A 22,003-nucleotide genomic window follows, 5' to 3' on the forward strand; every position below is an offset into this window, starting at 1 on the left:
ACATGTGTATGTGAAATATTCATGAAAAAATAATATAAGATAATTAAAAATTATCATGGTAATTTAAAACTTTTTAATAAATTGTCTGAAGCCACGATACATGACATCCTTAAAACATTTAATTCCCATTCTAAATCAATGTATTAGTTAATATAATGAAAATAATAAATGAAAATATGATAGGTAATTAAACTGTTTGAAGTGATCATTATGGAATGATAAACAAACGCATACAGTGGTCATTTTTGGTTGCGAGGTAACGTTCTGTGAACGCTGTGATTTAATTGTGATAAACGTTTTTCAAACGTCTTTGTAAGTATTTTGCTTACGTTATTACAACGTTTATATAACTTTTTGTACAAGGAAACTGCAATTAAAACGCAATATACGGCGACGTTTTAAAATTGTTTTTAAAACGACTTATAAAAACGAAAACAATTTCTCTGACAATTGGTGAAAATTTGGTTTTGATATAACGTTCTGTGAACGTTGTGATTTCGTTCTAATTATACATTTGTTGAGGAGTCTTTGCGTACGTTATTATAACGTTTTTATATTGTTATGGTGCACTGAATCTGCAAGCAAAAGGCAATATTACACAGCGACGTTTTAAAATTGTTATTAAAACGTTTTATAAAAACGATAAAATTTTTCAATGGAACATCACAGCGATTATCGATGATGATGAGTTTGATTATAACAGAGTGTTATTTCCGGTAATCTAAAGGTACTATTTCCCCAAATGTTTCCACCTCAGCCCTTGGACTAATGGCTTCAAAGTAGGAGGCCTAAACTAAGTGCATCAAAGACAATGTTTTTATTATTTATTTTCAATAGTACATCACACATATTAATTAGATATCTATGGTTGCCGAAAATTTTGAACAATTCATTTTTACTATATAATGGTGATGTGATGACGATGAATTTGATTACATAAAAGTGTCCTTTCCGGTCATCTAGAGCTATTTTTTCCGAAAAATATTCGCACAGGTGGGTGTGAGCTCACCTCACCTCACCTGTCCCTCAACTTTCGAAACATATCTGCGCCCTTGTCACAACATCGCCCCCCACCCGCATCGTGCTTTGCAAATCGCATTATCCACCTCCCCCGCCCACCCCCCATTCCTAAATCCAAGATCCGTCACTGATTTAACTTGTGACGCTCCATTAAATAACAGGTCAATACAAGAACAAAAAACAAAACAAAACAAAACAAAACAAAAAACAGACATCCGGCTATAAATAATAATACACAGCATTGGATTACCGGTACCGCTTGAAAAGTCCGTAACAAAGTTATATATATAGCATCACACGAGTCATCGATACTTGTAAAGAATCTAGATGCATATCTCTTAATATCCTGAAAGTAACTCGTGTAGGGTAGCTCCCATTGTAAGCAGATACAATCATATTTCTATTAATAGTAGGAATCTACTACTAAAATGGCTATATTGAAATTTGGATCGCGACAATGATTGATAGATCGGTGATATATTAACATCAGGTGTAGGCCTATTTGTACTTACCATATCAAGTGTGACTCGAATCTTTGTATCTAGAGAAAGGATCAGGCTTGTATTTAAATAAAGGTCTACAGTTTATTCAGGTACGACATAACTCCCAAGGAACTTGGGTCAAGTCCCCAGTCTTGTAAACACAACACTTTTTGCGAGGCATTTGGTCATTTCAGTATGGATAGTCCTCTTCGGCCTACTTTATATAAGCACGTATTTACATTGGCGTTCATTGGTTCTTACTTAACTGACTTTCATACCATTAGTGCACAAGAGTGCGGCTCACCTATAACTTGCAATGAACCTGGACGTGGAAACATAGACTGTACAAAATGTGTTCACGAAATAGACTGCATTAACAAGGATCTAAGTAAGATACCAAACTGTAACGGTGCAGGTATTGAATCTTTGGATTTAAGGAAGAATCAGATCCAAGATTTTGAGGATGATCTAAAACACTACAGTGAACTTAAAAAACTATGTCTCGAGGATAATAAAATAACCGAAATTGAACCAGAAACATTCGGTAGCTTGGGCTCCTTGAAAGAACTGCTGTTGCACCGTAATCTCATTGAGTCTATTCATGAAGACACATTCAAAGAGGGACTAAGAGGGATAGAAATCATAAATTTAGCATCAAATAAACTGAAATCGTTTGACGTTTCAACTTTCCAAAATCTAAGCAGCCTCAAGAAGCTGTACCTTGGTAACAACTCGTTGTTGACTATACCAAATGAATCATTCGCCGGTACTACCAGTCTGACTACCCTGGATTTATCAAGAAATTCACTTACGCATATTGGAGTTGAGCTATTCGAAAACCTCCCAAATTTGAAAACACTTAGAATAGACCACAACCCAAACTTGAAAGCATTTCCTGTAACAGTACTCGACTTTATCTCCCTAGATACACTTATTCTTTCAGGAAATACATTCAATTGTAATTGTCAATCTGACGTTATTAAGTTGTCAAATATTTTCAAAAATGCAAGTAGCACATGGAAGCCTCCGAAATGTGCTAACACAATGGATTTTACAGCGTTAGAAAGTGAATGTAGGCCTACAAATATTTCAGTTACTGAAAGTCAAACACTGTCTAACAAACCTGAAAAAACAACGAATCATGAAAGATCAACGAAACAAGAGTATGATACCACGAATCAACTTGGAGTTACAAGGACGAATGAATCATCTCACAATGAATCATCTAACATTATGTATGTGATGGTGGAACCAGCCCTGGTGATAGCACTGGCGATAGCCCTGGTGATACTCATTGTTTTTTGTCTCGTTTTGTTTCTAGTCTGCTTAATAAAAAAAAGGAAAACATGCCCTCCACAAGATCAACGAGATGATGTAGGCCAACGAACGGCGACTAATAATCCTGACAGGGATAGAATGCAATATGTTTCCACAATTTCTTCATCACTGTTGACAGAATCACAGGAGCAAGACAGGTTGTTGTCTAGAAACTGTGGATATCAGAATAGTACAATCGTGGGAGACGAAGTGACTAATAGGACCAGAAACCACCACCAATACGACGTACCATACATACATGTACAGGTAGATTTAAATGCTAATCAATGTTGTGTTGATAACTATAAAAGAACAACAATGGTGTGAAGGAAATGCCAGTCAACCACAGAATCTATACCCTGTCTCTTATACACATCTAGATGTGTATAAGAGACAGAGCTCTAGTTCTCTTTATATTAACTATGAAGATGTAAGTTCTCTGAAGGTTAACTGCAGTATTTACAGTACATTGTAGTTAAAATGTATTATAGGTTGTAAAAACTGTATTGAATAAAACAACTTTTCACTTGACATTACGAATTAGTCATTTGTGAAACAAAATGATAGGCTATATCAAATGTTAAATTGAATAGTGGTGGATTCTAGGGGAAGCCCAGTCGGTACAGGCCCCTCACCCTCCTAAATTTTTCATAATTAAAAAAATAATGGCGAAAAAATCTGAAAATGCCATTTCCAGCCATCTAAATGTGCCATAATCATAATTTTTCCTTAACTCAGCCCCCAACCGGTGGGGCTGAGGTTGGTGGACGCTCTATCTGTGCAAGTCCCTCCCTGTGGCCCCCCTCTATTTCGAATTTCTGTACCCGCCACTGTTGAAGTATTATTTCCCGCTTCTAGAAAGGAATTTCGATACTTGGAGTATGTATTATATACTATCTTATCTGAGAATTTTGTACTCATCGGGGAAAAGTGGAGTTGAATAGCTTGGTGGTTAAGATGCTTGCCTTCCAATTCCAGAGTCATGGGTTCAATTCCTGTCAGTTGCAAGACTTTTTCTCACGACCAAAACAACTCCACTCCCTAAACCTCATATTGAGATTTAGTTTGTGTTAAGCATCATGTGTGTATATTTGTCTTGTGTGTCGTGGACTGTTTTATGTGTACTGGGCCCTCTGGGAGAACAGTAATTTGTTACTGATGAGGAAACCCAGTATAAAGAACAAATAAATATAATAAATAAATAAATAAACAACAATTATGAAATTACAACAGATGAAGTCATATTAATGTAGCTTGATGCATATAAAATAACTAATAAAATTCACACCAAACTTAGTCAAATATCCGGGGGCCTTTGGTGGCCCCCTGGCTCCCAGCCTAGATGCTCGCTTCGCTCGCATACTGGATTTATTACCTTATGCCCTGTCTCTTATACACATCTAGATGTCAAAAACGTTCCGCCACCATTCTCTACAATGTAGTCCCTTAATTCCTCAGAAGAGGAAAGAGGTAGGAGAGAGGATGGCGTTAACTTGATTAAATTTGACGCTTTACTTTGTGTAATTTTATCTAGATGACCAAGTGTCATCAGGGTACACCACATGCAATACAGTCTCTGTTACTGGCATTTTTTATTTTCTTTTAATCAAAATGAAATTTTTTTTAAATGTATGAAAGACGAGCAGCAGATAACTAATTTTAAGGAACATTACAACAGTTCTTAAGTTTATTGTAGGAAGCCTGTATGAATAGCATGGCTTTTACGTCCATGTTTATGGTGGTGATATATTATTTTTTATTTGCATTTTTCTTTAATTATTTAATAGCTCATGATGTCACTACACTTTGTAAACCTCTTGGGTAAATGATTATTTGTTTCTCTCACGTTTGAGAGTGTACAGCAACTCAGCAAACCAACTAGTAAAATAATGGATTAATAATAATAATAATAATAATAATAATATTTATAAAAATAATGATAATAATAATAATAATAATAATAATAATAATAATAATAATAATAATAATAATAATAATAATAATTATTATTATTATTATTATTATTTATAATAATAATCTACTTGGTTAAAACACTGAAGGTTTTACAATTGTAAAACTTCAGCTTCAGGTTTTCTGCACTTTTTTAGTTTTACCTGTCAATTTCCTGAACAATTATAATAATAATATAACTAATATTATTATTGTCATCATTATCTTTTTGCTGTCATTTTCATTAAATTTCGCTTCAATGCATGACAAACGATTCAGGTATATACAAAAGTAGTCCCAAACGATTGTAATTTAATTTGTTTGCAATGAAGGTTAAATTTAGAAATGAACGTAGCAAAACCGAAACAAAGTACTATACACAACACAATCCTATATTTGTCGCGAAGAGCGCACCACAATAATAGAAACAAGGTATTTTATTGGATACATTATATAACAATTCCATATTTTGGATGAATATGTGATGGTCATACGAGGTAATAAATTCGTCTTTCAACCCGATTCATCAGTTGCCTGCTACAGCAATGAGCTGATTATTGGATTAACGAAATCAGGAATATCTCAAAATTGCTATGATGTTCAATTTTTACTTTTAGGAGATCATGTCTGTATTTGACTGTTTTGAACTGTTAAAGCTCCTGTAAACAGTTTGTGAACAGCAGGTATCTCGGTAGGTTGAACTACCGATATTTAACGACAGCGTAAGTGAAAAAAACAAAACACATTCAATATTTCGTTTGCTAAACAAATCAACATAGTGACCACGGTTACCACAATCATTAACATAATTATTAGTGTCATTTTTATCATCGTTATTATTAACATAATCAACAACATCATTATCATTATCAATATCATGATTATGATCACCATCATCATCATCATCATCACCATCATCATCATCATCATCATCATCATCTTTATTATTATCATGAACACCATCACAACATTATTATCAACATCATCACCAACATCATCATCATCAATATCATCATCATTTTCAACATAATCACCAATAGGCCTATCATTATGATCATTTACCATCATCATCATCATCACCATTATCATCAGCTTCATCATCAACAGCAATTAATAACTAATAAAAGTTGACAACGTTCTATTTTTATCTTCCAGCAGGTTAAGCCGCGTTAATCGTGTAGGTCCATGCAGATTTGACTTCATCTTGGTATAGTCGTATTGATCTATATTTTTAGGGTAAGAGTAAAATCTGAAAAAATAACGTGTTCCACACGCAGCGGCACCATTGACTTACCTTTACAATGTTTTTTTCTCATACTTCTCCAATTAAGCTATAATAAAGGCACACGTACTAGAGTCGTGTATTATAGTTAATTCAGATGTTTGTGGACGGAAGCACCGGTAACTTGGTATAAAATAAGATGTTCTGTGCTACTGTGGTCTTTCGTTAAAATCTAGTCATTTATGCAGATCAATTTAACAATTTTCATGTATATGCTGGACTTACTTAGGAATTTACATTGCTGGCGAAAAGTGAGGGGACCATCCCCTTAAAAATAGTTGGGGTACGTGTTCCCTGTCACCCCAAACCCATGCTATTCACCAGAGGGCAAGGCTTTATACATAATTTGATATTGAATCCTGAAATTACGTCAATTCCAAATTCCAACATTTATTTATATGAAGAGAGTAGAATAGTAGGACTATTTTAAATAAATCAATTATCGGTCATTATTATACTTTTTAAAATGTCAGCAATTATTTTACACATTTGCCAATAAATTTGTTTTTATTGTATTAGCTATACAAATTTAAGAAAGTATAATACATACTCCAAGTATTGAAATACACGCCATCGTGTTGGGATTCAATATTTCGACATTAATTATGTCATCATCAGGAAATCATTCCTGATGATGACATAATTAATGTCGAAATATTGAATCCCAACACGATGGCGTGTATTTCAATACTTGGAGTATCTATAAAAATTTAATTCGTGTTTTTATGTAAGAAACATATTAATAGGCTTATTCTATTGGGCCCATTGATGAAAAATCACATACGTTTTTCTGATTCAGCTGGGTCGGCAGGCAACTGGGCAGGCGTACCTATCATTGTATTTAAATTAAAATTGTATTATTGTCATTGAACTAAGCATCTACCCTGTAATTAAATATTACAGAGGAGTTTTACTTCCGTGTTTACATTCGGGGATGTGACGTACGAACCTGTGTACTTGCGCATGTACGTACGTGTTGCGTAGCAGGATACGTGCCACTGATCTCTACTATAATAACTGGATTGCTTTTTGGTGGGTTTAGTGAGGCCACTGACGCCTTGTTGGGGGCCTAAGTAACGTATCCTTTTAGACAAGCTTCTTTTGGCATTTGTTTAAATTATTGTTAAAAATAACGATTCTTGCAAAACTTTTTAATAATAAGTTTGAATTTAACGTAGTGATTATTATCATCTAACTACTTGATGTGACTTTTTATGCAGTTTAAGAAAGCGCAAGCGAAGTTATTTGCGTTGGTAGGGATCGACGTCACTATAAAAACGCGACCTCGTTGCGCTTTTGAAAACTGCATAAACAGTCGCAGTGGTTAGATGTTTTGAAAAAAATCCTATGTTAAATTTAAATTTATTATTGAAAAGTATTGCAAGAAATCGTTATTTTTAACTATAATTTAAACAAATGCCAAAAGAAACTTTCAAAACTGGTACGTCTTATTATATCTCTATGTACGTCACTTAGGCCCTCCAACATGGCGTTGGAGGCCTCACTCTGTAAGGATTGGCCGCCGATGAGCAATTCAGCTATTATACTAGAGATCAGTGGTATCTGCCGACTGTTGACTTTTCATTAAATCTTTGAATTTTTGGAATGATATTTAATTTTAAATTTTTTCTATCAATGAATAAACAAATATGCTGCTAATGGCCTTATATAACACCATAGTTGACAGTTGTGAATGAGGGTTGTTTATTTGTTCAAAATAAGACCTATACGTTTTTCAATTCTCCTGAAAGGCCGTTACGTTGTTTAAAGCATTATATTCATTTTCCAAAAGAAGGAAGATATGCATATCTTAATGTGTCCCATTGGCGGATATGTTGTTTACTTCAACGTAGGGCTAAAGTTAAACAAGAACGTAGATGCCACATCCAGCACCGTCTGATAATTTTCAAATGCTTTTCAGTGTTTTAATTTGACAATTAGAAGTTATGGTAGAAACAACTTGGTAGAAATCAGGGGTGGCGCCAGCAGGGGCGGGGCCGGGGGAGCCAGGGCCCCCGTCGAGGAGAGCTTCACCCCCAACCCCCCACAATTCGTCGGGGAGAAAAACAAATTATGTGTATTTTCTACATATTAGTACACTCTAAAATCGATTAAATAAGCCTTTGAAACCCCTAAATTGTCGAAATTTTCGGGGGCTTCGCCCCCTGGACCACTATCGAAGCCTTTTAATCGAAGATCGACCACACCCACTATGATTTCGTCGGGGAAATCTGACCCTTCGTCGGGGGCGTCGCCCCCCACCCCTCCGTCGGGGACCTCGGACCCCCCGTCGGGCAAATCCTGGCGCCACCCCTGGTAGAAATTGCTTTTCTCATTTGGTCATACCTTTTTATACTTGTGTCCATGACCACCGTTAATAACAATGTAGTTAAATTTATTATCTCTTTGTAATTGTAAGCTTTCTTCATTGAATGTGATTTTATTCTGGTTAAAAAAATTACAAATAAATAAATAAAATTCATCAAAAATACTTAATTCTTACCACCTCACACTTCCCGGAGAAAGAAGTTATAAAAATAAGCGTCTTTTTCTATTGAAGTAGGGCTATGAGACGCTTCTAGGATATATTCTGTGTAATACAAATAGAATAAAGATAATTGCCCTGCCATTTTGTTTATGTTATGATTTTAATTCATTTAAGACATTCCCCACCAACACCACCCCTCCCAAACCTTAAGAAAATTATACGCAGTTCAATCAAAACGAACGAGTTGATCTCGAAAATCCAGACACTGTTTCATTATATAGTACAAATTACAGTACATTATAATGAAATTCATTGGAAAAGCTTCATATGTGCACAAAAAATTCTATATAAATTCAATAAAACAGATTTATGGAAAGTTCTTTAGTAATTTTTTGTAGCTCTATAGAAAATAGAAATATTTCTAAAGAAACTCTATAAAATCTTGTTTTTCTATACAAATACTCTAAATAATTTCTATAGACTTTTCTTAGAATTTTTTTCTATAAAATTTCTTTAGATTCTCTACCAACGCTCTGTAGAACTATATAGGAGTTCTTCGGGATTTCTATTTAAACTACATGAAAACATTTATAGAGACCCTGTAGAAAATCTATTAAAACTCTATAAAACAGGGATTTAGAAAATACGTAGAAATTTTATAGAATGTTTTTTTTTTAAGAAATTCTTTATATTATTTTCCTACTGATGGACTTTTAAAAGATGTTTATGTATATATATTAATATTTTGGAAATCTTGGGCTTTTTTAGACTCAATCTTGGAAATTTTGATTTCTCCCAGTGGTCTCACTGGTTGAATTGCCTTGGTTTCATCCAAAATCACTTATGCGGGACCGTCTCGCACGATGCGAGACGGTTGGTAACTATGCACAAGGCATATATTATATGCATATAGAATTCTAGTAATTGTATGACTTTGAATGACTTTATTTTCTGCACAATTGCCGTTGAACTGTAAAATACAGCGCCTTCTCGCCGATATATAAAAATCGTTAAAGTAACAAAAATCTTTCGCATGTTGTCTATAATTTTTTAGAGTTAATTTGCAAAGCTACAATAAGAAATAATTATGTTGTTATCACGTTCAACATACTTTTGTTAGGACGTAAGACCTATAATTATTTTTTATTTAACTTCTTCCACCTGTTTTTAGTCAACTTTAGCCTGGACGCGTTGAAGACTATACAGCTCGTGTTTTGTGTTCGCTTTGCAAAAAGTAGAAATAGTTCGAACCATGGAGGTATTATCTATGGTTCGAACTACCAATTTCGTTAAAGCGAAAACTCCGATAGAAATGTGAATGCACATGCGCATGAACGACGCTTTCGATTCGCGCGAATAAATTCGCCTAGTGGAAAACCAGCTTCTAGGAAGTCTATACTTTGTTACATAAGCTGTTATATAAAATACTAGTAGGACAATATACAAATTGGTAAATTAGAAAATTAAAAAAAAAATTAGAAAATAAAACAATTCGAAACCAAATTCGTTTAACATAATACCATATCGTTCATCGAATATTATTATCAGTGCCCCCCCACCAGTAATGATGTCGACAACAGAGGGCGTAGTTCTTCTTGGATTCGTCTATTATAAGCGCACGACCTTTTATTTATTTTTTTCTCGAAGGATTTACTCACACCATTGGGCCTCATAATAAGGGTTTGCATACAATATGAAAATGTATTTAACTTGCGGTCAATAGGCCTACCACAAAAAAAAAAATAAAATAATACAAAGCACTGAATTATAAATATCGCCGGGAAAATACAGTACCAAAGTTACGTTATTTATATCGTCACACGAGTCATTGAGAATCTAGATGCCCTATTAATATCCTGAAAGTAACTTGTGTAGGGTAGCTCCCATTATAAGCAGTTACAATCATATTTCTATTAATAGTAGGAATCCACTACTAATACTATTTTGAAATTTGGATCGCGACAAAGATTGATAGTTCGGTGATATATTAACATCAGTAGGCCTATTTGTACTTACCATATCAAGTGTGACTCGACCTAGAGAAAGGACCAGCCCTGTATTATAAAGGTCTACAGTTTATTCAGGTACGACATATCTACCAAGGAACTTGACCAAAGTCCCCAGTCTTGTTTACACAACACTTTTTGCGAGCCATTTGGTCATTTCAGTATGGATAGTCCTCTTCGGCCTACTTTATATAAGCACGTACTTACATTGGCGTTCATTGGTTCTTACTTAATTGACTTTCATACCATTAGTGCACAGGAGTGCTCACCTATAACTTGCAATGAACCTGGACGTGGAAACATAAACTGTGCAAAATGTGTTCACGAAATAGACTGCATTAACAAGGATCTAAGTAAGATACCAAACTGTAACGGTGCAGGTATTGAATCTTTGGATTTAAGGAAGAATCAGATCCAAGATTTTGAGGATGATCTAAAACACTACAATGAACTTAAAAAGCTATGTCTCGAGGATAATAAAATAACCGAAATTGAACCAGAAACATTCGGTAGCTTGGACTCCTTGAAAGAACTGCTGTTGCACCGTAATCTCATTGAGTCTATTCATGAAGAATCATTCAAAGAGGGACTAAGAGGGATAGAAATCATAAATTTAGCATCAAATAAACTGAAATCGTTTGACGTTTCAACTTTCCAAAATCTAAGCAGCCTCAAGAAGCTGTACCTTGGTAACAACTCGTTGTTGACTATACCAAATGAATCATTCGCCGGTACTACCAGTCTGACTACCCTGGATTTATCAAGAAATTCACTTACGCATATTGGAGTTGAGCTATTCGAAAACCTCCCAAATTTGAAAACACTTAGAATAGACCACAACCCAAACTTGAAAGCATTTCCTGTAACAGTACTCGACTTTATATCCCTAGATAAACTTATTCTTTCAGGAAATACATTCAATTGTAATTGTCAATCTGACGTTATTAAGTTGTCAAATATTTTCAAAAATGCAAGTAGCACATGGAAGCCTCCGAAATGTGCTAACACAATGGATTTTACAGCGTTAGAAAGTGAATGTAGGCCTACAAATATTTCAGTTACTGAAAGTCAAACACTGTCTAACAAACCTGAAAAAACAACGAATCATTAGTGAGATTCAGCGGCGCCATTGATGCACGGTAGAGATTGCATCTTTAGATCTCCGATCTTGTTCACAAATTCACGGACTAGTGCTGTCTCGTAAGAAGTTTGTAGGACGCGTAAAGAATGACAAAATATTCTCTGTATCTACTGGAACCGAGCCGCATAGCTTGTATTCCACTATTTGCATTCACACCTGGGCTGTGTATATTGCCTTGGTTGGGCTCTGTAATCATTAGTGGTCGAGGGACTAGTTTGGGCTCTGCCTAAGCTGGTCGAACGTTTCGTTTGGGTCTGTACCCTAGCTGCACTGATGAGGCCTAGAAGTATGTATGTATATATATATATCGTCCAAAATATTATCAGTAAAGAAGGAAAAAAACTATAATTATTATATTTTATATTCTTTTGTACAATAATCCTATTTAATTTTTTTACATTTTTATGTACAATAAAATTGAGGTGAAGTATTTACGTTTAATAAAGTGAGATTTTTTAGTATACAAGGATGCAAAGGGACTTTGTCCCACTACGGAGAAATGTAAGATGTAAGTTCTCTGAAGGTTATAACTGCAGTATTTACAGTACATTTTAGTTAAAATTTATTATAGGTTGTAAAAACTGTATTGAATAAATAGCTTTTCGCTTGACATTACAAATTAGTCATTGCTAAAACAAAATGATAGGCTATATCAAATGTTATATTGAACAGTGGTGTATTCAAGGGGGAGTCCGGCCCGTACAGGCCCCTCACGCTCCTTAATGTTTTATAATTATAAAAATAATGGCGAAAAAAAATTATATGAAAATGCTATTTTCAGCCATCTAGAGGTGCCATAATCATAATTTTTCCTTAACTCAGCCCCAACCGTTGGAGCTGAGGTGGGCGGACGCTCTAACTGTGGAAGTCCCTCCCTGTTATTTATAAAAATAATGAAAAAAAAAAACCAGAAAATTATATTCAATTTCTGTGAGTGCCATTTCCGGCCTAGAGGTGCCATAATCATAATTTTTCCTTACCTCAGCCACCAGCATGGTGAGGCTGAGGTGTGAGTGGACGCTCTGTGCAAGTCCCCCCATAGGATCCCCTCTATTACGAATTTCTGTACCCGTCACTGTTGAAGTATCATTTCCTGCTCCTAGAAAGGAATTTTGTACTCATTTGGGAAAAAGAGACGGTTTCGTAGTGAATATCCATATCAAGGATACCCTCATGATGGTAATTCATTGTGATCGTGGAAGTCGACATTACAACAATTATCAAATTGCAACAGATGAAGTCACATTACAGTACTTGATGCATATAAAATAACTAATAAAATTCACACCAAACTTAGTCAAATATCCGGGGCCTTTGGCAGCCCCTTGGCCCGGTCCCAGCCTAGATGCTCGCTTCGCTCACATACTTGATTTATTACCTTATAAAATTCCCCCACCACCCACATCACTTTCAAAAACGTTCCGCCACCGTTCTCTACAATGTAGTCCCTAATTCCTCAGGGGAAGAATTAGAGACGATGGCGTTAATTTGATTAAATTTGACGCTTTAGTTATGTAATTTCATCTATTTTATATCAATCAATCAATCAATCGATGGATTTATAAATCGCATAATACAGCTGTTATGCGCCTTATAAAAAAATAAAGACCAATGAAGTAAAGCAAGCAAACAAAGTGGGTGCGATACCAATTGTCATCAGGGTACATCACATGCAATACAGTCTCTGGTACTGGCATTTGTGATTCTTTTTCAATCAAAATGAAATTTAAAAAAAATGTATGACAAATGAACAACAGATAACTAATTTTACGAAGCATTACAACAGTTCTTAAGTTTATTGTAGGAAGCCTGTATGAATAGTATGGCCTTTACGTCCATGTTTATGGTGGTGATATATTATTTTTTATTTGCATTGTTCTTCAATTATTTAATAGCTTATGATGTCACTACACTTTGTAAACCTATTTGGAAAAATTATTATTTGTTTCTCTCACGTTTGAGAGTGTACAAAGGAAAAGGGGACTCACGTTTCTGTAGCCAAATGTTCCTTTGCGCACACATGCAAAACAAGACAAGAGACAGCACAATCAAAAGAGGAGAACAGTAATTAACAATTAATCAGACAACTCTGAAAACCAACTAGAAAGATAATAGATTAATAATAATAATACAGTAATAATAATAATAATAATAATAATAATAATTATAAGAATAATGATGATAATATTAATAATAATATTCACAATAATAATAATAATAATGGTGATGATGATGATGATAATAGTAGTAGTAGTAATAATAATAAATAATAATAATAATAATAATAATAATAATAATAATAATAATAATAATAATAATAATAATAATAACAAAATATTATTATTATTATTATCATTAGTATTATTTATAATAATAATCTACTTGGTTAAAACACTGAAGGTTTTACAATTGTAAAACGTCAGCTTCAGGTTTTCTGCACATTTTTTGAAGTTTTCCAGTCAATTTCCTGAACAATTATAATAATAATAATAATAATAATAATAAATATAATCTAGGCCTGTATAAAATAACGATGAACTTAATATGATAAATATTGCAAATGAATGTATTTCATTCATTACACGCATAGGCCTACCAATCACAGAACCTATATACATGTATGTAGGGTCTGCGATTAATTTTACATATTTTCTAAATATTCATATCCATGTATATCATATTAAGAAGTTGCAAAATGCAAATAAAAACCAATGTTCACGTGATGTTAAACAGCTTAATAATGAGGCAATGATGGTAATTGTAACTATATAAAATTATATTTTGAAAAAGAAAAAACAATTTTGTTTTTAAGAAAATTTGATGAAATGTGTTATAATATTGTTACTTGTGTGTGTAGGCCGATTGTATTAAGTTGCATCTGTCATCCAAATTCCAACTACTATTTCATGGATCTGTAAAGTACACCATATTGCAAAATTATTTTTGATCTGTACTGTATTATGCCCATGCTTACTAGGAACTAAAAGAAAATAATCACTACGCAATGAAGTAAACAAATTGAATCTTTTCTCCCAAGAAATTTCGGCTTGTGAAATGGGAAGTGCAGGCTTCCTGTTCATGACAATAAGGAAGATGTGTCTAATGGCTTTAGCAGGTTATTTCGTTGAAGCAATTATTTTTAATTATTTATCAATTCAGTTATTATTGTCCAACGAGTTTTCATATTTTTTTTCAGGCTTGCCCAACTCAAAACTTCTCTTTTTGGGACCGAGCCTTCCTTCATTGCATGTTTTCATTCTCATTTTTTCTTTTATGATTTTGTATATTGTTTTTGAAACTCATGTCAATGAAGGAAAATAAATGTTAGTATTTTCCAGGGATTACATGGGTTTCTTTTGAACCAGCCACGATAGAAGAAATCATAACACTTATTGAAAAGTCTTCATCTGCTTTCTGTGATATTGATCCACTACCTACAAACATATTTAAAGAAGATAAAATACTTCATATTTTGGCCTACGTACTGGATTTGTACCTGATGGAATGAAACGCACCCTGATAAAACCTCTACTGAAAAGGCTTCTATGGATCCTAATATCTTGGACAACTATCTTCTTATATCTAATATTTCGTTCATTTCAAAAATGTTAGAACGTATAGTTGAATCCAGAATAAAAATGTATTTAATTGTAAGGAATTCCCCTTAAATGAACGGTTTCAATCGGCTCTCTTAAGTTTAATAATAGTACAGGCCGTCCGCACTGGAACACCTTCTATCTATGATGTCTAAATGTAGTACCTACAGTGGTGTCACGGAGTTCGTGTGGCCTGGTGGTGACTGCTAATGGGGGCCCTAATAAGCTAGCGAAGCGAGCGTTAAGTTTGCAAGCGGAGCGGACAAACAGACACTTGGGGCCAGGGGCCACGTAGGGCCCCTGATTGGATTCGCCCCTCGCGTTCAGAGCTTGTGGCATTTATGAACTGTTAACTGCTTTGTCAGAGAATACAAAATGGTCCAAAAAAAAAAAACAAAAAAAAAAAAACTGCAGCGATCGTTTACATGAGCCCTGAGATAACGCTGTTTGATAATGCCAGGCCGCGCCCCACCGCACACCCTACCCGCTTGTCAGAGCCCGAGCTTCACGCCACTGAGTAACTAAATCCTGTGGGGGATAAAGGAGAGACGATGGCGTTAATTTGAATAAATTTGAGGCTTTAGTTATGTAATTTTATATCACATACAATACAGTCTTTGTGACTGGCAATTGTGATTCAATCAAACGAAACTTGAAGAAAATGTACTACCAAAAGAAAAAGATAAACAGCAGATAACTAAGTTAAAGAAACATTACAACAGTTCGTTAGTTTATCATAAGAAGCCTATGTATAAATAGATGGCCGTTACGTCCATGTTTATCATAATGATATATTATTTTTTTTTATTTGCATTGTTCTCAAATTATAGTCTAATAACTAATGACGTCATTAACCTTTACAAACCTATTTTGGAAAACCAACTGTTGACAGTTATGTGACGGTAAAATAAATACCCACAAACATCTAGTAGGCCTAAGATAATAGGTTATCAATAATAACTTTTTTATAATGATAATGGTGATGATGTTGATGATAATAATAATAATAATAATAATAATATACTAATATTATGATCATTTTCATCATACGATTCAGGTATAGGCCTACATGCAAATATAGTCCCAAACGATTGTAATTTAATTTGTTTACAATGAAGGTTAGAATTAGAACTAAACGTAGCAAAACCGAAACAGAATACGATACACAACACACTCCTATATTTGTCGAAGAGCGCACCACAATATAGAAACAATCTACCTTATTGGATACATTGTTTAGTATAACAATTCTATAATATTATGGATAAATATGTGAAAGCCATACGAGGTAATAAATTCGTGTCTCTCATCCCGATCCATCAGTTGCCTGCTATACAGCAATGCTGGTTTGTTAATCAATGTTTATAGTCGCTAATCACGAAATCAGGGATATCTTCCAGTTCGGATAATGACTTCATCAAAATTGCTGTGACGTTTAATTTTTACTATTTAAGGAGTTCATTTTTGTATTTGGCTGTTTTGAACTTTCAAAGCTTTTGTAAGTAATTTGTGAACAGCAGGTGTCTCAGTAGGCTGAACTACCGATATTTAACTACAGCGTAAGTGAAAACAAAACATTCAAATTTTGGTTTTCTAAACAAATCAGCACAACTACCACTGTTAACACAATCATTAACATAATTATTAGTATCATTTTCATCATCGTTATAACATAATCACCAACATCATTATTATCATCATTATCAATATCAACATTATCAACATCATCATCATCATAATCATCATCATCATCATCATCACTATCAACACCATCACCAACATCAGTATTATCACTATTAACATCATCAACATCAACATCATCATCAACATAATCACCAACATTTTTATCATCATCATCATCTTCATCATTGTCGCCATTATCATGATCTTCATCAACAAAGATTATACTAATAAAAATTGACAACGTTCTATTTTTATCTTTCAGCAGGTTAAGTCGCGTTAATCGTGTAGGCCCATGCAGATATGACTTCATCTTGGTATATGGTCATTCTCATAGTGATCTATATTTGTAGGTTAATGGTAAAATCTGAAAAAATAACGTGTTCCACACGCAGCGGCATTGTTTATTGTGTAGCAGCACCAGAGAACGAACTAGATTGTGTAAATAAGGACCTACGTAAAATACCAAAATGCAATAAACAAGGAGTTAAATTCTTGAATCTAAGAAAGAACTATATTGAAACATTTAGAGATGACATTTCAAGGTATAATGATACGTTAAAGAGGTTGAGTCTAGAGAATAATGAACTAACGGGTATACCGAGATTAGGGCGCTTTCCGAAGCTGGAGGAATTGGAATTACATATTAACCAAATAACTTCAGTTCATGAAGGCGCATTTCAAGAAATGAAGCAAATTGAATGTATCAATTTAGGCTCCAATCGATTAGCTAATATCGAACCGTTAACGTTTCAAAATCTTCAACGGCTTCGAGTTGTAATTTTGGGTAACAACAGCTTGACATCATTACCCGCAAACAGCTTTGAAAACACAGACCTGAGAAAGTTGGATTTATCACGAAACAAGTTATCATACGTAAACCAAGATACTTTCCAAGGCCTTAAACTACTAGAATCGCTTGATTTGCGTTTCAACAACCTCAAACAATTTCCAGTTGAGACATTCATTATTCTGATATCACTAGAACGATTCAATCTTTCAGAAAACCCAATCGATTGTAATTGTCAGTCCGAAACTGCTGCATTGTCGTCGTGGTTTTATGTCAAGCAACAATGGACACCTAGCACATGTGACAACGGAGTGGACTTCGTTAATCTTTTCAAAGAATGCGATGATCGTGAGTTCAAGAGAAGTTCCAGATCATTTGGAATTGTCCCGATAGGTATTTCGGTTACCGGTGCGATATTGATTTTAAATCTGATAACTTGCTTATGTTGCAAGTGCAAGAAACAGCGAAGAATAAAACGTATGTTTCCTTCTGAAATGCGTAGGCTTCAACGCCACACGTGTTGCCAAGTTGAACCTTATAGAATGGAACTTACGGACATCCCACACTGTTCTTTTCCACATTTTAGAATGTCCAGCGTTGTCCCGAGGGATAATATACTGGCGCGTCGAAACGAACCGCTTTCATCAATCGAACCTGGGGTTTCTAGGGAAGCCTTACTATCTTCGGTGGATACCCTTGGCTATCTACGTATGTCGAGATCAAACTCACGGCGGCATGAGATGTCGGTTCCAATGCGGCGACGCATTGGAAACACCTACTGCTCATGTGGCCGTACTTTCTACATTCCCACGCCATGCCAACATAGGCCCACTCCACACAGAAATGAAAATGATTTTACATATGTAGACCAATGTGTATATGTTCCAGAAATTAGTTCTGAAAGTCGATCAATCCGATCTAGTTCCGTTCTTCCTCAGAGGCATGTCGTGGTCCGACTCAGCGGCGATGAACAATATTACGATGAAGGGAATCAATTTTTGGAGACTCGAAGTAGAGGCGAGCGGCAGCGTAGCACACATTATCACGGAACACGTATTTCGCATACGCCTATTATACGTCATATTTCCGGCAGACAAACGCGGACGGCCGAGGAGGTCTCAACTGACAGACTGAACCAATATGAAAATGAATGTGATTTCTGGAGTGAAGATGATTCCAATCCAGCAATAATTTATCAAAACATCCTTCAAACCCACACTTTTGAACAAAGTGAATTCTCAATATATATGAAGTCTCTTATACACATCTAGATGTGTATAAGAGACAGTTCAAAGCTTTTGTAAGTAATTTACCAAAAATTGAATGCTATGACCATAAGGAGCATGTAAAAAAAAATTGGTGCTTTTGTCCGGAACGTCCACATTAAGTCCAAATATGGCCCTAAGCTGCCGTACTATATGAAGAATATGTGTCCATGTGTGTTCCGGAACATATAAAATATAATACTGTGCAACTGTAATAAAAACTCAGATGCGTAAACTTAAGAAACACTAACATTTATTGCAACGAATATTTCCACTACGGTACTTCTGCAGTCTTTGTCAACAAGGCGCTTGACTATTAATTTAAAAAATTGCCGAAACCGGTATTCGAACAGTCACTATGCTGAAAAATTCCTAGAAGAGGACGAAATATTCGTTAAAACAAATTATATAATGCTCCCAAATGCGTCAACCCTTTTATCACGTGCCTCCGGCAAAACACACTGTTCTGTATAATACGTGGAACAATGTCTAATTTATATATATCATATATACAATATATATATATATATATGTATATATATATATATATATATATATAAATAATTATTTTGCGACTGTCTACAACTGAAAATCTCATTGATTTTTTTTTTAACTTTGCAGCTAATTTCAGTCTATTGCATTTAATTTAAAATAATCTTTTTTTTTTTTTATAGGCACAGCTCCGCATATTGGGATCTATTATTAGAAAATGATTAATACTGTAATAAAAAAAATGGTTTGCAGGTAGAAAATAGCAATTTTCTGACTCATTGTTGACATATTTTCAGGTAACGGTCTGGTGCGCCAACCCCTCTCCACACCGGTATTGCTATCTACAAAGATAGTCTGTTGTATGCAATAAATCCGTATCTGAAATAGGTTTTTTGTTGAAAAGTACCAAAGCGTGCAATCCGTTGCCTAAGCACTAATGCCATTTATTGTGAAATTTTGGTTCAAAGTATATCGACTTAGTTTGCTGGTTTGTTGTTGCAGAGCTTGTAACTGACTATGTAAATGACTGACTATGTAAATGACTGACTATGTAAATGTTAGAAATTAAAGCAATGTCACACCTGTCCACTGACTGAGAATGGTAAAAATCAAACCAATACAGTTGTAATCAATCTTGAACTTTGGAACACCCTCTCAAATTAATTAATATTTTTATTATAAAAAAAAATAATTTTCTGAATTTTTACTAGCTGTGTTTTGATATAATAGGCGTATTTTAACACATTCATCCTGTATGTGTGCGTAAACAGGGAAACAAGACATGTCGGGACGTGGTATTGATTTAACGGTTACACGTATATTTTTAAGCATGCGTTTTCATTTATGTCTTGGCTCAAAACGCTGCATAGGCCTACTGGTACATCTCGCTAACATTTTAATTGAAAGCCAAATGTGGCTCAAGCAATAATATATAATATGAAAATGCTCTGTTAAGATAAATGTACAATAAAACAGAGATGATTCATAAGTCTGCATCTCCTAAATATGTGCTGTAGTCTTCGGTTGGTTCCTGAGGCGATGACGTGGAGTTTTCTTTTCCGCCTTCACTGCCTTTTAGCCAGGTTAAAAAGCTGCGGATTATAAAACAAACGTTTTAACACTGTTAAATAAGCAAGACCAAAACAAACATAGGTACCGCAAAACATCACTTCTATGGAATTTTTGACACAAACAACATCGTAAAAGACAAAATATCCAGATGCGTGCGACACAGAATGACAAATATTTATTTGCTTTGAGCATAAAAATTTAACAAAAATATAAATGTACACAAATTCATTTTTGAATATAAAAGAAAATGGGAAATTCTTGAAGCATAGCTTGTAAATGGTAAACCTAATTTACACAATTAAATACTTCTTTAACATATTCGGCTCAAAAATAATAATTCATACGCCTATTTTAATTAAAGTAGAGAAGTTTAAAATTCGAAGGAAAATTTTTATAATGAGCATTCTATTCTAATAGGTAAAAAAATCTGCTTTTGCAACTGTCGTACGAACTTTCTTTTGTAAAACAAATAAAAATTCTAACGTAGTTTTATAAATGTTTCTCAACACTTCACAGCAATAGGTCATATAAGGCAACACTTATATGTTATATATGGTAAATAGTACTTTGATTTTTAGCAGTCGTTTGAATATTTTTAGCAATTTTTGTAGCAATTTAACGTGACTATTCCAGTTTAAATTGTCTATTTGCACGGCAAGAAATTTTGTACTGTAGACCCGACCCGTTCAAGTTAAACACCATTTATAATTATTTTCGTTTCATTAACTACATTTTTAGAATATAAATGATATAATTACTTTTCTTAATGTATGAGAGTTTATTTACCACAAACCACGTGGACAACTTGTTCAACTCCATACTTACTAAATCACATAATTTTTGTAAGCGCGGAGCATGTTAAATTAGTGTCATCTGCGAATAAGATATAACTAAAAAAAGGAGATACTCGACAAATGTCATTTATGTAAAGTAAAAATATGAATGTCCCAGAATCGTTTGTGTTCTTTGACACAAATAAGTTTTTAGCCACTTCGCAGTTCTGACCCCCATGTACTTTCTCTCATGCAACTGAATGAAAAGATCACACATAGTGGAGCTTAGTCGCAGCTGGGAAATAATAGTAAATAGTATAAAATCAAGTTTGGAACATGGTGATACATGACAACTTCATTTGAATATTAATTAACCAGAACGTAGCCTCCCCTCCCCCCACCCCCTACACATGTATGTATTACAGTACAATATTACAAAATGCACATTAAAGCCAAGCACTAAACGTACGATACATAACACTAGTTGATGAGTATCTATAGCAGTGGGTGGAACATGCGTGCGTTTTTATGCTTAAAGCCAAAATGGTCAGGTTACACGCACCATGGATATGCGTGAATAAAAGTTGCTGTTCTACTGTTCATTTCGGCGTTTTCGCATTAGAATATAACTATACAGATATATCCATACG

General features: G+C 34.4%; 2 protein-coding genes across 5 annotated transcripts in view; one reads left to right on the top strand and one right to left on the bottom strand.

Moving 5' to 3' along the window:
• Nucleotides 1-1,191: 1,191 nt before the first annotated feature.
• On the top strand, nucleotides 1,192-19,023 carry LOC117103079. Its single transcript, XM_033243573.1, has 4 exons — nucleotides 1,192-3,143; nucleotides 10,580-11,655; nucleotides 16,175-16,184; nucleotides 17,254-19,023. The coding sequence occupies exons 1-4, from the start codon at nucleotides 1,698-1,700 to the stop codon at nucleotides 19,021-19,023; spliced, it is 4,302 nt and encodes a 1,433-aa protein (XP_033099464.1). The 5' UTR covers nucleotides 1,192-1,697.
• A 230-nt stretch (nucleotides 19,024-19,253) lies between these two features.
• LOC117103049 (ADAM 17-like protease) overlaps nucleotides 19,254-22,003 on the bottom strand; it is a 34,266-nt gene continuing 31,516 nt past the window's right edge. For 2 of the 4 annotated variants that reach the window (XM_033243516.1, XM_033243515.1), the window contains one exon: nucleotides 19,254-20,600. In XM_033243516.1, the coding sequence (XP_033099407.1) occupies nucleotides 20,492-20,600 (109 nt within the window). In that variant the 3' untranslated portion in view covers nucleotides 19,254-20,491. The remainder of the gene's footprint in view (nucleotides 20,601-22,003) is intronic. The other 2 variants (XM_033243517.1, XR_004444516.1) reach the window with 2 other exon arrangements.

The sequence above is a fragment of the Anneissia japonica genome, unplaced genomic scaffold, assembly GCF_011630105.1.
Source record: "Anneissia japonica isolate Jap-2015-1 unplaced genomic scaffold, ASM1163010v1 scaffold284975_len822289_cov185, whole genome shotgun sequence".
Lineage (NCBI taxonomy): Eukaryota > Metazoa > Echinodermata > Crinoidea > Comatulida > Comatulidae > Anneissia > Anneissia japonica.